At 39.6% G+C, this 13,791-nt stretch overlaps 1 protein-coding gene across 2 annotated transcripts in view; it reads left to right on the top strand.

Annotated features, from left to right (window-relative positions):
* LOC130914430 (acyl-CoA-binding protein homolog) overlaps window positions 1-13,791 on the top strand; it is a 56,833-nt gene that overhangs the window by 37,931 nt on the left and 5,111 nt on the right. For both annotated transcript variants that reach the window (XM_057833604.1, XM_057833606.1), the window contains 9 exons: window positions 6,829-6,953; window positions 7,042-7,223; window positions 7,310-7,434; window positions 7,548-7,656; window positions 9,469-9,562; window positions 9,742-9,867; window positions 9,939-10,040; window positions 10,122-10,205; window positions 10,268-10,375. In XM_057833604.1, coding sequence (XP_057689587.1) covers window positions 6,829-6,953; window positions 7,042-7,223; window positions 7,310-7,434; window positions 7,548-7,656; window positions 9,469-9,562; window positions 9,742-9,867; window positions 9,939-10,040; window positions 10,122-10,205; window positions 10,268-10,375 — 1,055 coding nt within the window. The remainder of the gene's footprint in view (window positions 1-6,828; window positions 6,954-7,041; window positions 7,224-7,309; window positions 7,435-7,547; window positions 7,657-9,468; window positions 9,563-9,741; window positions 9,868-9,938; window positions 10,041-10,121; window positions 10,206-10,267; window positions 10,376-13,791) is intronic.

Raw genomic sequence — 13,791 nt, 5'->3', positions numbered from 1 at the left:
GTTCTATTATTTTGAAGTAACGCTACTCTTACTTGGGTAAAATATATGACTACTCTGCCAATCTCTGCTTGTACCATACCGGATGCTCTAAATGTAATTGTTTCATGAAGCGTGTTCCCAAAAATGAAATCTTTATTTGCATTGCTCTACTGGTGTGTGTATATATATATATATAAATATATATATATATATATACACAGTTTAATGGTAAAATTACATTTCATATATATTGAGCCCAATAATAACTAATATAAAACATGACCATTGAGCAAGGGGATTGTTATCTCTCATCTTTTCCGTTTATCACTCTCCTGTGCCTTAACTAGCATCTTTTTGCCACAACTACTTTTAGAACAACATTACTTGTACTATATATTTTATTTACTATGTTTACCTGGCAGCAGGGCATAATACACAACAGTTCACAAGTAAAATGTCATATGTATTAATTCCTTAATTTACAGCCTTAAATTACACTATCGTTCAAAAGTTTGGGGTCTAAGCGACCCCAAACTTTTGAACAGTAGTGTACATCTAGCATCATTTAGTATTATCACGCATCATTACATACAGTCAGAAATTAATTGAAACCTAAGTCCAATTAAATGGTCCTTGTACGTTGTAATACTCTGTAGTCACACTAGCTAGTGTGTGCGTACGCAGGTAAAATAGTTCCACTAGATGGCAGCAAAAGCCTTGGTACAATTAATAGATCTGCTTCTTATCCTTAAGTCCACATACTTTAAAAAAAAAAAAAAAAAAAAAGTTAAAATGGTTTTTCATCATCTAAAATCAGCATCACCAACTTTGCTGTGTTGACAGTTTTTTTGGGGGGGAAAGCGACTGCTTTTCTGATGCAATTTCTTGGGTGAATGATTGACATACATATACCAATCAGGTAGTCCAGTTCAGGAGGAAAAACATTGGCATGTCAGTCTAACTCTAACCAGTGAGTCTAACTAATCATATGATAGCTTAGTGTTGCCACAGCAACTTGGCAACATATTACCTTATACCCACTGAAACAATGCTTTTATCAAAGAAACTAAACATTTTTACTGACTTCATGCATTTTTGTGTTAAATGGTAGGTACAGCTCTAGCCACAGGTATAACTTTGTTTGGAAAACATCCTTGTAATACATAGGCTCATTTAAAAGCAGAGGGAATGAAGGCGGAATCTTGTTGGAAGTCATCGTGACATTAAAAAGTTTTGGGAAAAAGGACCCAACAAAAAAAATACTGGAGCATTGCATTTATGTATTTATTTATTTGCTTCTAAAACAGGTGGGCAAACCGGTCCTCAAAGGCCGCAGTGGGTCCTGGTCTTTTGGGCCATTTACATGGTGACGCTACGACACTAAGACGCAACGATTGTGATGCGGAATGGCCTCGCTTTTACATGGTGACGGCAAACTTATGATTCCGGCTTCCAAAGTAGAACGATTCAATTGCAGGGATTGCGCCGCAACCGTATGAAAAGAACGCTCTCGCTCCGATGACGTCAGCACTCGCAGACGTCACTTTGGGCATGCGCAGTCGTTGCTAGTAAACATTCAAAATAGCAAACATGGTGGAACATCAGTTTTAATTTAATGTTTTTATAAAAAATTTAAATCAAATACTGTTATGTTCGCGCCTTTTGAGGCAAAAGAAAATAACGCGTGGACGCCATTCAGGGGTAGACAATAACTAGCCACTGGCACTCTGGGCCAATGGCAGCAAAACAGTACAAAAACATAAATCTATTGCAAATTATCCTATTCCAATTCCATAATCACTCCACTATACAGTATATGAATAAAACCAAATCGACTCCACTGACCACTTACACATATTTTAATGTTTGCAGGAAACAAACACACACACAAAAAAGATTTTTTTTCTTGGGAGCTCCAGGGGGAGGCGGCCCGGGGGAGAGCCGCGTGCCTGGGGAGAGCTTTTCCTGTCTTCCCCTTACCGCCCTCTGGAAGTCTGCCGGCTCGGTTGTCGTGGCAACAATTTCGAAGTCAAAAGAGATTTCTAAGGCAGTTATTGCAAACGATTTTCAAAGTAGACCGTCGTTATAATGATATTATTTTCTCCATAATCACGCGGATGAATTATTACATGTTCATACAATAGGTTTACTTGTCTGCATATGTTGGCATTGATCTGCATTGATCTGGGCTGCAAACCTCGTTTTTTGACTCATCGTAGCCGGGTCCATTCCAGCGGTCTAGCCACTGGGGCTGAAACTTTCTCTTCATTTTCTTTAAATATTGGATTTCGCCTTCCCTCAACACCTCCAGTGGCTTTCTCTTTCTTGAGTGGTCTTTTTTCCCCGGTGCTTGGCCGGGTGCTAGGGGTTTCAGAAACCTGTTGTCTTGTAGTATAACATTAAGTGGGTACTGAGATATTTACAAACAATAAGCAGCAGCAATCAGGTTGCACGCGTTCATGCGGGAGCGAGCGAGCGAGCGAACGAACGAACGAGGTGTGTTTATGCCCCAGGCAGAGCAACGGCTGGCTACATAGATTGTAAGGTTGTCTTTGATCGGGAAAGCATTAGGTCATCAAAACACGGAACCACTGGGGATTAATGTGAAATAAGATTTTTTTTTTTTTTTTGAATCGACGCATTATTTTTACTGGCCAGTGGTTGGAGCGTTCTGCTGGCCCTGACGGCCATTTATATTGTCGACCCCTGGCCATTGCTTAGAGTGGGTGGGTAATTTGTCTTCCGGGCTGAGAAGGTGCTTGTCAAGGAAATGCATCATTGACTGAACTGCCCCCTACAGCCTGGAACACTACATCGTTTTCACATGGAATTGCGACATCGTTTGAATGAAGACGGAACCATGTAAATGAAACATGAAATTTTTCATATTCTTGTATTGTCACCATGTAAACGCCCCCTTTGTTACCACTGTTCCAGCACAGGCAGTTATAAGGGGCCCGTGGAAACAAGAAGCACCTGACTGCAATCAGCTGATTGCACTTGTAAGACACCAGATTGGTGAAAAAGTGTCCTCTTGATGGGCTGCAACAAAAACCTGCTCCCACTGCGGCCTTTTGTGGAATAGTTTGCCCATCCCTGTTCTAAAATGTCCCCTGTTATCGACCAACAACATATTTAGGTTAAACAGGGAGAAAAATCATGACATGGGATCGTTACAGTGTGTTCTATACTTTAAAAGGAGAAAATAGTGACCCAGATATGAAGGCCTTAGACCCGGGGTGCCCAAGTCCGGTTCTCGAGAGCCCCTATCCAGCTTGTTTTCCATATCTCCCTCCTTTAACACACCGGAATCAAATGACCAGCTCATCAGCAAGCTCTACAGGAGCCTGACAGCAATCCTAATTATTTGATTCAGGTGTGTTGTTCGGAGGGAGGCATGGAAAACAAGCTGGATAGGGGCTCTCGAGGACCGGACTTGGGGATACCTGCCTTAGACCTTGTGTTATGTTCAGATGAATGTGAAAAAGGTTTGACAATACATTGAAAGCAGTGGCACCTCCAGAAAGTTTTCATAGTGGTGGCCAGATGGGGCCACTTAAAATTTTGGTGTGGCATACCAAAACTAAAAGCCATAATTTCAGGTTTTCATTATGTTGTTGCAGTAAAAAGGCCAGAAGAAAACAATCAGAAAGACTTAAGGACAAGCATACTGATATATTTTGGTGTATTGTCTTAAAATTTTAATGTTATTAATGATTTAATGTGCATAGCCCATAACAGTCCAGTCAACATTGAGTTCAGCAACAATTCTGCTTTATTGTTTTATGTATATATTAAGCATAAAGTGTACATTTAACAAAAGCCGAGTGGCCAGTGAGGAGTGGCCAACACATTTATAGTGGGGGGCCACCCCATGGTGGCGCCACTGATTGAAAGTTGTTTCCTATGAATATACTTTCACTGGGCATCCATGCAGATTCCAATATGCCAAGTATGTGGGGAGAAATGCTATGTAACACTGTCATGATTACAAGGAAGAAGAAATTTTAGTTCTTGTTCTCCAAGCCAACTAAAAAAATCACTGAAATTGTGTGCGTGATAAACGTAAGGAACTGCAAAAACAAAACTGATGTTTTTATGATTGTGAGGAAATGCAAGTAGACCATAAAGTGTTGTTGCAACATACAGATGTCTGGCGGTTGTCCTGCGGTGAAGTTGTGGCTCATGCGTATGAGATGAAAGAGGAAATGAAAGTTTTTCTTACAAATTAGAGGTGGGATGATGCCACGTTGCATTTAAGTGATGAATGATGTGCAAGACCGACATGTATGGCTGATGGTTTATCATTATTATCACATATTGAATTAGAGAGGGACCACATTTATGGTTGAAACGTGACTAAAATTGTGTTTTCAGTTTCGGTCTGACATACCTTCGACGTCAGGGGTCAGGAACCTGAAGAGCCAAAACACCCAACATATTTTAAAATGTGATTCCATGAGTGCCATACAGGGCGCCTGTTTCATGAGTTTCGCGCTTCTGGAATTGACGACAATTTGACAGTCCAAAAAGTCATCAAAGTGATTGCGCGCCTTTGTGACTTGGGGTACCATGTGGTTCCCTTTCATGGTTTAATTTTCCCCAATGCATTTTTTGTATAATCCAGTTTGCTTGGCGTCGAGTCGGGGGGTGCAAACCCGCCGCTAGTTGGCCGCTTCACACATCGTTCACATCCACCTTCTTTTTTCTGTTGTATTTTTCCTTGGCAAACCAGCTCGTTACATTACTGCCAACTAATAGATTTAACCATGAAGCAGTTTGTCAGCAACAAAAACAAACCAACAAGCAAAAAAACTGCAATGTTACTGGTCGCACATGTGATGAAAAAAATGCTCGCACTGGCTCTAATTTTAGTGGCAAAATGTGACCATTTGGTTGTGGTCTGGAGTCCTGATTTCACATATTCCTATTTTTCCAAAATGTCTATGCACATATATAAAGCATAACAATGTTAAACACTTGTAGAAAATGTACACATACACTTATGTATTGCTCTTGCTTCTGTTTGATTATGTAAAGCACTTTGTGCCGCTATTTCTGTGCATGAAAAGTGCTATATAATTTATTTTTTTGATTTGTCTGATTTGATTGATTGAAATACAGTGGGGCAAATAAGTATTTAGTCAACCACTAATTGTGCAAGTTCTAATTGAAAATATTAGAGAGGCCTATAATTGTCAACATGGGCAAACCTCAACTATGAGAGACAGAATGTGAAAAAAAACCCAACTAAAAATCACATTGTTTGATTTTTAAAGAATTTATTTGCAAATCATGGTGGAAAATAAGTATTTGGTCAATACCAAAAGTTCATCTCAATACTTTGTTATGTACCCTTTGTTGGCAATAACGGAGGCCAAACGTTTTCTGTAATTCTTCACAAGCTTTTCACACACTGTTGCTGGTATTTTGGCCCACTCCTCCATGCAGATCTCCTCTAGAGCAGTGATGTTTTGGGGCTGTCGTTGGGCAACACGGACTTTCAACTCCCTCCACAGATTTTCTGTGGGGTTGAGATCTGGAGACTGATTAGGCCACTCCAGGACCTTGAAATGCTTTTTACGAAGCCACTCCTTTGTTACTCTGGCTGTGTGTTTGTGATCATTGTTATGCTGAAAGACCCAGCCACGTTTCATCTTAATTGCCCTTGTTGATGAAAAGAGATTTTCACTCAAAATCTCTTGATACATGGCCCCATTCATTCTTTCCTTTAAACAGATCAGTCGTCCTGGTCCCTTTGCAGAAAAACAGCCCCAAAGCATGATGTTTCCACCGCCATGCTTCACAGTGGGTATGGTGTTCTTCAGATGTAATTCAGAATTCTTTCTCCTCCAATCACTACAACCTTTCTTTCTACCAAAAAGTTCTATTTTGGTTTCATCTGACCATAACACATTCTCCCAATCCTCTTCTGGATCATCCAAATGCTCTCTAGCGAACCGCAGACGGGCCTGGACGTGTACTGGCTTCAGCAGGGGGACACGTCTGGCAGTGCAGGATTTGAGTCCCTGGCGGCGCATTGCATTACTGATAGTAGCCTTTGTTACTGTGGTCTCAGCTCTCTGTCTTCCATTTTCTAATAATTGCTCCCACAGTTGATTTCTTTACACCAACCGTTTTACCTATTGCAGATTCAGTTTTTCCAGCCTGGTGCAGGTCTACAATTTTCTCTCTGGTGTCCTTCGACAGCTCTTTGGACTTGGCCATAGTGGAGTTTGGAGTGTGAATGACTGAGATTGTGGACAGGTGTCTTTTATACCGATAATGAGTTAAAACAGGTGCCATTGATATAGGTAATGAGTGGAGCCTCGTTAGACCTTGTTAGAAGAAGTTAGACCTCTTTGACAGCCAGAAATCTTGCTTGTTTGTAGGTGACCAAATACTTATTTTCCACTCTAATTTGGAAATAAATTCTTTAAAAATCAAACAATGTGATTTTCTGTTTTTTTTCCACATTCTGTCTCTCGTGGTTGAGGTTTACCCATGTTGACAATTACAGGCCCCCTCTAATCTTTTCAAGTAGGAGAACTTGCACAATTGGTGGTTGACTAAATACTTATTTGCCCCACTGTATATAACAGATTGCTAGGAAAAATAACAATGATGCTCAAACATTAAAATTTGGTGCACATAATGATCCAGCCAAATCATTACTAATTTTAAAAAATAAGGTATTATAACTCAGTGTTTCAGTTTTCACCCTTGGTTTCTGTTTGCATGCTCAATATAAATTAGGTGTTTCTCGTACAAATATTTACCATAGTGATAGATGATGCGCGTGTCGACATTCGTGCGATTATTGTAAACATGAAGTTTGTTTGCCATCAGTGCGGCCATTTGCATCTGACCAGGAGTTTAAAGCTACGGTGGATATTGTACGGACATTTCAAGCGGGAATTGGCAAAGAACTTCACAGCAAACTACTCCAGAGAGCCAAGACTACGAGGAATTGGGTTTGTTTGACTTTGATACTAATGGTGCAATTATGCTCTGAAATGTCCAGTGAATTAAGTCAATTCACAGTGATTTCAATTCGTCTAGCTGGAAGAATGGTGGTTAGACACTGCGTACCTGGAGGTGCGCATCCCCTCCCAGCTCCACGTAAACTTCGGCGGCCCGGCTCCTTATTTGGAGCACTGCTGGCCTCCCACAGAAGGAACTCAACTGGACAGGGCAAGCATCAACGTTTGGCACACTCTGCAGTACTGGAATCTCATTTACAAGTGGGATATAGCAAGTACTCAGGAAAACAAGTTCATTGTCAATATAATGCTAAAAATTGTTTTGTTGGGGCGATATATGTTTTCAGAGAAAAGATGGCCCCTCAGAGAGCTGGTAAAATGATGTTGGATATGGATCAGTTCAGAATGCTCTTCTGTACTTGTAAAGTACCTGGAATTGAAAAAGACACCATTTACAACTATTTCAAGACAGGTACAGTAGAGCTAGCCGTGTGTTAACCTAAAATTGGCTAACTAGGATAACTTGTATGGAAAATAGACATATGAAAGTTTCGAGCTGTGATGTCTTCTGTTGTTTTGTCACAGAACGAGAGGGCCATTGCCCAACGCACCTGGTTGTGATGTGCCGTGGACGGATTTTCACTTTTGATGCGCTTTGCGACGGACAAATTCTTACACCACCAGAGCTCCTCAGGTACAGCTTAAACCCTGTGTAGGTACTCATTTGGCACTCATGCCACTGACGGCGCTAGACGTCCAATCCATTTTGACTAGGAGGTGCAACGAATTATGCTATGCTAAAGCCTGAAGTGCCAGAAATCATTCATGTACTCTCACAATCAGTGCTCCTAACCATCAAGAACCGTACTAAGCCTTGAGGAATACATTGGTTATTGGTCTCTTACTACATTAAGTCGCTTATTATATTATTTTGTATTTGTCTATTTCTTGAATCCTGATATAACTTACGCTAACCTATGAGTTTGCGTTGGGTCTAATTTTGCCAGCTCTAGTCAAAATATTATTGAGGTTGACATATTTAAATAGTTTTGGTCTACCTTAGGGTTTATGTTGTGGTACTGTTTTATAAATATATATATATATATATATATATATATATATATATATATATATTGGTGATTATTAGAGTTGTCCGATTATTACTTTTTAACCGATATGCCAAGATGGTCCAACTCTAAAAATCTTAATACCAGTTTCAAACCGATACTTATATATGCGGTAGTTGACTTAACATATTATGGCTAATTGTATTGTGATGCCCTACTGGATGCTTTAGTTATGATAAATGTAACAACTTCAAGGTTTTCCAAATAAACATTCTGTGAAAAATAAGCACAACTTACACTTAAGTTATGGGGGAAAAGGGTCTGTATTGCACCACTATATTTATTTTTTTTAAATCAAAATAGTGCAAATATCAGTTTTTTGGATCAAGAGCAAAGTGCCATTAAGGCAATTGTTCTGTCCTCAATGTGTGTGTTGGTACACAAATCGACAGATACAGTAGAAAAATGAGGCTGTAAAGAGAAGTCAGATGCTGGCGGAAAGTTGAATTGGTTTTATTGTGGTCATCTTTCTCTTGACAAGAGCACTGATACTTTTGTGTAAAACTCAAAACAACAGAATATTGTGTCAATAATATGAAATAAAGTCACAAAATCAAGCAAAGTATACACTACGTGTCAATTTGAATAGCAACTGGTAGTACTTGCAAGCAATGAAATAATGTAACCACAAACCAAACGAAATGTACACATCTCCAATATACTACACAAGGCACCTGAATATAAAAGAATATACATTTCCAGCAATGCTTGTCTAAGGCAGAAACACCGTGGTGAGATGGCAGGAACTGCTATGGTACTGCAGACGTTAGCTTGTCAATTTAGCTCTATCTATTCACAATGAGCTCGCGTCGGCATGCGATGTGTCAGCTGAAAGTGCTGGAATTTAAACTAATTGTACATAAGCACCAGCAAGGGGCGAAAAAACACCAGAAACACAGGGAGGCAATAAGTGGACTTGACAGCACTGCCATATGCATAATGACCCAAAACCAATAGTATCCAATATCATTTTAAAATGCTTTTATCGGCCGGGTATTATCGGCACCTGATAATATCGGACAACTGTAGTGATGATACATTACAGTCCTAAATAACTACATGTCATTGTATTTTGCAAAATGGATTGGACGTCTATCAGTGTCTATGTCAGCCAATGAGCTAACACTTCAAGATAAATGAATTCCTTTTTAAAAACCCAATCTTTTTTACCCAATTCCTGTCCTCTGAAAATGAAGTGATAGGGCCCGATTTCTGATCACGTGGTCGGATCGGGGACATCCGTAAAAATATGATTCCTTTTCAATTGTATTTTTTTTTTTTGTTATTATTTCTTTTAGGGGAACATTATACTAAAATCAGAAGCACAATAGCAAATGCAAAAAAATACTGTTGTCACTTGTTTGGATTTACCTGTGCAGGCAGCTGAGCTACGTGCAAGAGCGTTGCATGGGCCAGCCAGAAGGCCATGGAGTTGCTGCTCTTACCACTGATGAAAGGACTCGATGGGCAAAGGTTTGGAGATTTAAAACTTACATGTCACAACATAAGCTACGTACACCTGCATGAAATGCTTTCTAATGTAATACTCAGTTTTGATTGCGTTATCGTTGGCAGTTATTTTGGATGTTGTGGTTCATAGGGTGTGAATTGAAAATGTGACCAAACTGTATCGTGTCCACCTATTTGTGCAGGCCAGGGAGTATCTCATTAGCATTGACCCCCACAATGAAACCATCCTGGAGACTATCCAGAGCAGCCTCTTCATAGTATCTCTAGACGATGCCAAACCATATTCTTCTGCTGAGAACTACACAAATGTACAGTATTTTAAAAGTTCTTCTTGTTTGATTTCTTAAGCACAAAATTATTGTGTAGCTCTTCAATGCAGATTGCTGTGGAAGCGCTCAAAGGAGACCCCACTATTCGCTGGGGAGACAAATCTTACAACTCGCTTGTGTTCTCCGACGGTACTTTTGGATCCAATTGTGACGTGAGTATGAAGTTCATTTACTTTAACAAGCCCGTGAAATTAGTTAGAGAAGACAATGCTAACAGTTGACACTGTTTTCAGCATTCACCATATGACGCTATGGTCATGGTCTCCATGTGCTGGTATGTTGACCAGCAACTCAAAGCTACGGGGGGAAAGTGGAAGGTAAGACATTGGATATTTTGGCGTATTTGCATAATTTTAAAAAAATGTGTCACCAAATTCAGGGCTCGGACAGTGTGCGACCAATGGCTTTACCTGAAGAGCTCATTTTTAGTGTGGACCAAAAGGTCCTGAGTGATATTAACCACGCCAAACGGCAATATCTAGACAAGGTGAGTCAATATTATATGTACCGTATTTTTCGGACAACAAGTCGCTCCTGAGTATAAGTCGATCCAGCCATAAAATGCCCAACGAAGAGAAAACATATACAAGTCGCACCGGAGTATAAGTCGAATTTTTGGGGGAAATTTACTTGATAAAATCCAACACATAGAGCAGGCATGTCATCTTGAAAGGCAATTTAATATAAAAATTAGGGCTGTCAAAATTATCGCGTTAACGGGCGTTAATTAATTTTTTAAATTAATCACGTTAAAATATTTGACGCAATTAACGCACTAGGCCCGCTCAGACAGATTTAAATGTCAGTACAGTGAAAGGCCAACTTGTTAATTGTGTTTTATGGAGTTTTTCCGCCCTCTGCTGGCGCTTGGGTGTGACTTGCATATGTTATGTGGTGTAATGTCGCCCTCTGCTGGCGATTCAGTGCAGCTGATTATTTGGGTTTCGGCGCGCTTTTCTGACGTGATTATATGTCGACGCGAACTCACACTAAAAGACAGTGCTATTCAGACCAGCTAACGTCCGCATCCAGTATTCAGTGGCAGTTCTCATAGCCCCATCACACTGTTTGTGTCTAATATATGCATCGCTTGTGAGTTATATTCCTCCTTTGTTTATATTCATGAGCATTAGATAGTTATTGATGATGTGTATTTGAATTTTTTCACATATATGGTGAAATGCAGTTACATTGTTAGACGCTTGTGAGCTAATTGGCTAGTGCTACTGCTCAAATGGACACGTGTGTGTACATTTTATGTTATTTTGTGATTTATGCAAGTTATTGACACATTGCCTTGTTATTTTCAGTTTTACAAAAATACAAGAAACGTGCTCCTGTCAAAAAGAGATGACTTCAGTAAAGCCCATGCAACTCTGCCACACCGTCTTTTTGGAACTTATGTTCGCTATCTGTCAATTTGTGTACTCACACACATTGAGGACAGAATAGGTTAGAATAGTTTATTTTTTGATTGAAAATGTTACAAATTTTATTAAAAACGAAAACATTGAGGCGTTTTAATATAACATTTCTATAACTTGTACTAATATTAATCTTTTAAGAACTACAAGTCTTTCTATCCATGGATCACTTTATCAGAATGTTAATAATGTTAATGCCATCTTGTTGATTTATTGTTATAATAAACAAATACAGTCCTTATGTACCGTATGTTGAATGTATATATCTATCTTGTCTTATCTTTCCATTCCAACAATAATTTACAGAAAAATATGGCATATTTTATAGATGGTTTGAATTGCGATTAATTGCGATTAATTACGATTAATTAATTTTTAAGCTGTAATTAACTCGATTAAAAATTTTAATCGTTTGACAGCCCTAATAAAAATACAATAGAGAACAACATGCTAAATAAATGTACAGTGTACAGTGTATGAACAACGAAATTTGAATATACTGTCCTACGTTACGGCTCGGTCCTGGCTATACAGCGAACTCCCAAAAGACAATGCTGGACGTCCGTATAATTTGCTGAATCAATTTGGTCCTCGATAGAAAACAAGTTCGCATCAACGTAAATAAATGATAATTAGGTACTATTACTAATAAGTAACAGGTTAGCATGCGTTCGCTATCATTAGCACATCGTTCAAACAACCACACAACTGGCTCTAAGTGTCCGATCGCGGGTGGAAAACACACAACAACAACAGAAAAGATGATACACGCAGGCGTTGCCTCTGTAGAGATGATTTAAAAGCATAAACAATGAAAGTAGGTTCGCAGCCGTCTATTCTCTCTCGCTTACTCGCCCACTCACTCACTTACTCACTCAGAGCTACGTAGCTGTCCGTCTTCTTCTGGCGTGTGAGCACTCTTCTTCACGTAAACAAGTGCGAGTGAGCCCTCACGTGGGCGGGAAAGCGCCACAAACTAAATGCATCCATTTCAAGATAAAAAAGTCAATAATACAATTGAACATACACTGCCAAAGGCAGAACGCGAACGTGGCCATAGCTATAAACAGTTATTCAGATAACTATAGCATAAGAACATGCTAACAACTTTACAAAACCATCAGTGTCACTGCAAAACATTAAAATAACATGTGAAATTATATCAAAATGTGTTAATAATTCCACACATAAGTCGCACCCCCAGCCAAAATATGAAAAAAAACGCGACTTATAGTCCGAAAAATACGGTAGATAATGTTTTGCAATACAATATATTATATGAAATGATAATTAGATGATAATTAGATTTTGGAAAACAAGTTCAAATTCACAAATGTTCTCGTGACAGTGACTGAGTGCGCGGACGATATATGGATGGTGACAGGAGTTCAAATTTCTGAATTTGCACTACCACAGCAGGCAATAAACCTGTTTTTTTTTTTTTTAAATGAAGTTCATCTAGAGCAGGGGTGGGCAAACTATTCCACAAAGGGCCGCAGTGGGTGCGGGTTTCTGTTCCAACCCATCAGGAGGAAACCTTTTCACCAATCTGGTGTCTTGCAAGCGTAATCAGTTGATCGCAGTCAGGTGCTTCTTGGTTCAGCAGAAACCTTATTGGTTAAACTGTCTGTGCTGAATCAGTTGGAACAAAAAACAGAACCCACTATGGCCCTTGAGGACCGGTTTGTCCAACGCTGATCTAGAGGCAGACAGAGAGGGTTAGAGTATGCAGTGGAGCTGCATTTCATTTCAACTGGGAGGGGCTGGAAGCGCAACTTTTTAACTGTTAAAAAGTCCAACATGGCAAAGCCTTCTACAGTGGGGCAAATAAGTATTTAGTCAACCACTAATTGTGCAAGTTCAAGTCATTGTTAACATTGGTAAACCTCAACCATGAGACAGAATGTGGAAAAAAACAGAAAATCACATTGTTTGATTTTTAAAGAATTTATTTGCAAATCATGGTGGAAAATAAGCATTTGGTCAATACCAAAAGTTCATCTCAATACTTTGTTATGTACCCTTTGTTTGCAATAACAGAGGCCAAACGTTTTCTGTAACTCTTCACAAGCTTTTCACACACTGTTGCTGGTATTTTGGCCCACTCCTCCATGCAGATCTCCTCTAGAGCTGTGATGTTTTGGGGCTGTCGTTGGGCAATACGGACTTTCAACTCCCTCCACAGATTTTCTATGGGGTTGAGATCTGGAGACTGGCTAGGCCACTCCAGGACCTTGAAATGCTTCTTACGAAGCGACTCCTTTGTTACCCTGACTGTGTGTTTGGGATCATTGTCATGCTGAAAGACCCAGCCACGGCTCATCTTCAATGCCCTTGCTGATGGAAGGAGATTTTCACTCAAAATCTCTCAATACACGCCCCCATTCATTCTTTCCTTTACACAGATCAGTCGTCCTGGTCCCTTTGCAGAAAAACAGCCCCAAAGCATGATGTTTCAAACCCCATGCTTCATAGTGGG

This window comes from Corythoichthys intestinalis, chromosome 4 (genome assembly GCF_030265065.1).
Source record: "Corythoichthys intestinalis isolate RoL2023-P3 chromosome 4, ASM3026506v1, whole genome shotgun sequence".
NCBI lineage: Eukaryota > Metazoa > Chordata > Actinopteri > Syngnathiformes > Syngnathidae > Corythoichthys > Corythoichthys intestinalis.
The sequence above is the reverse complement of the archived record's forward strand: the minus strand, read 5'-3'. Positions and strand labels throughout refer to the sequence as shown.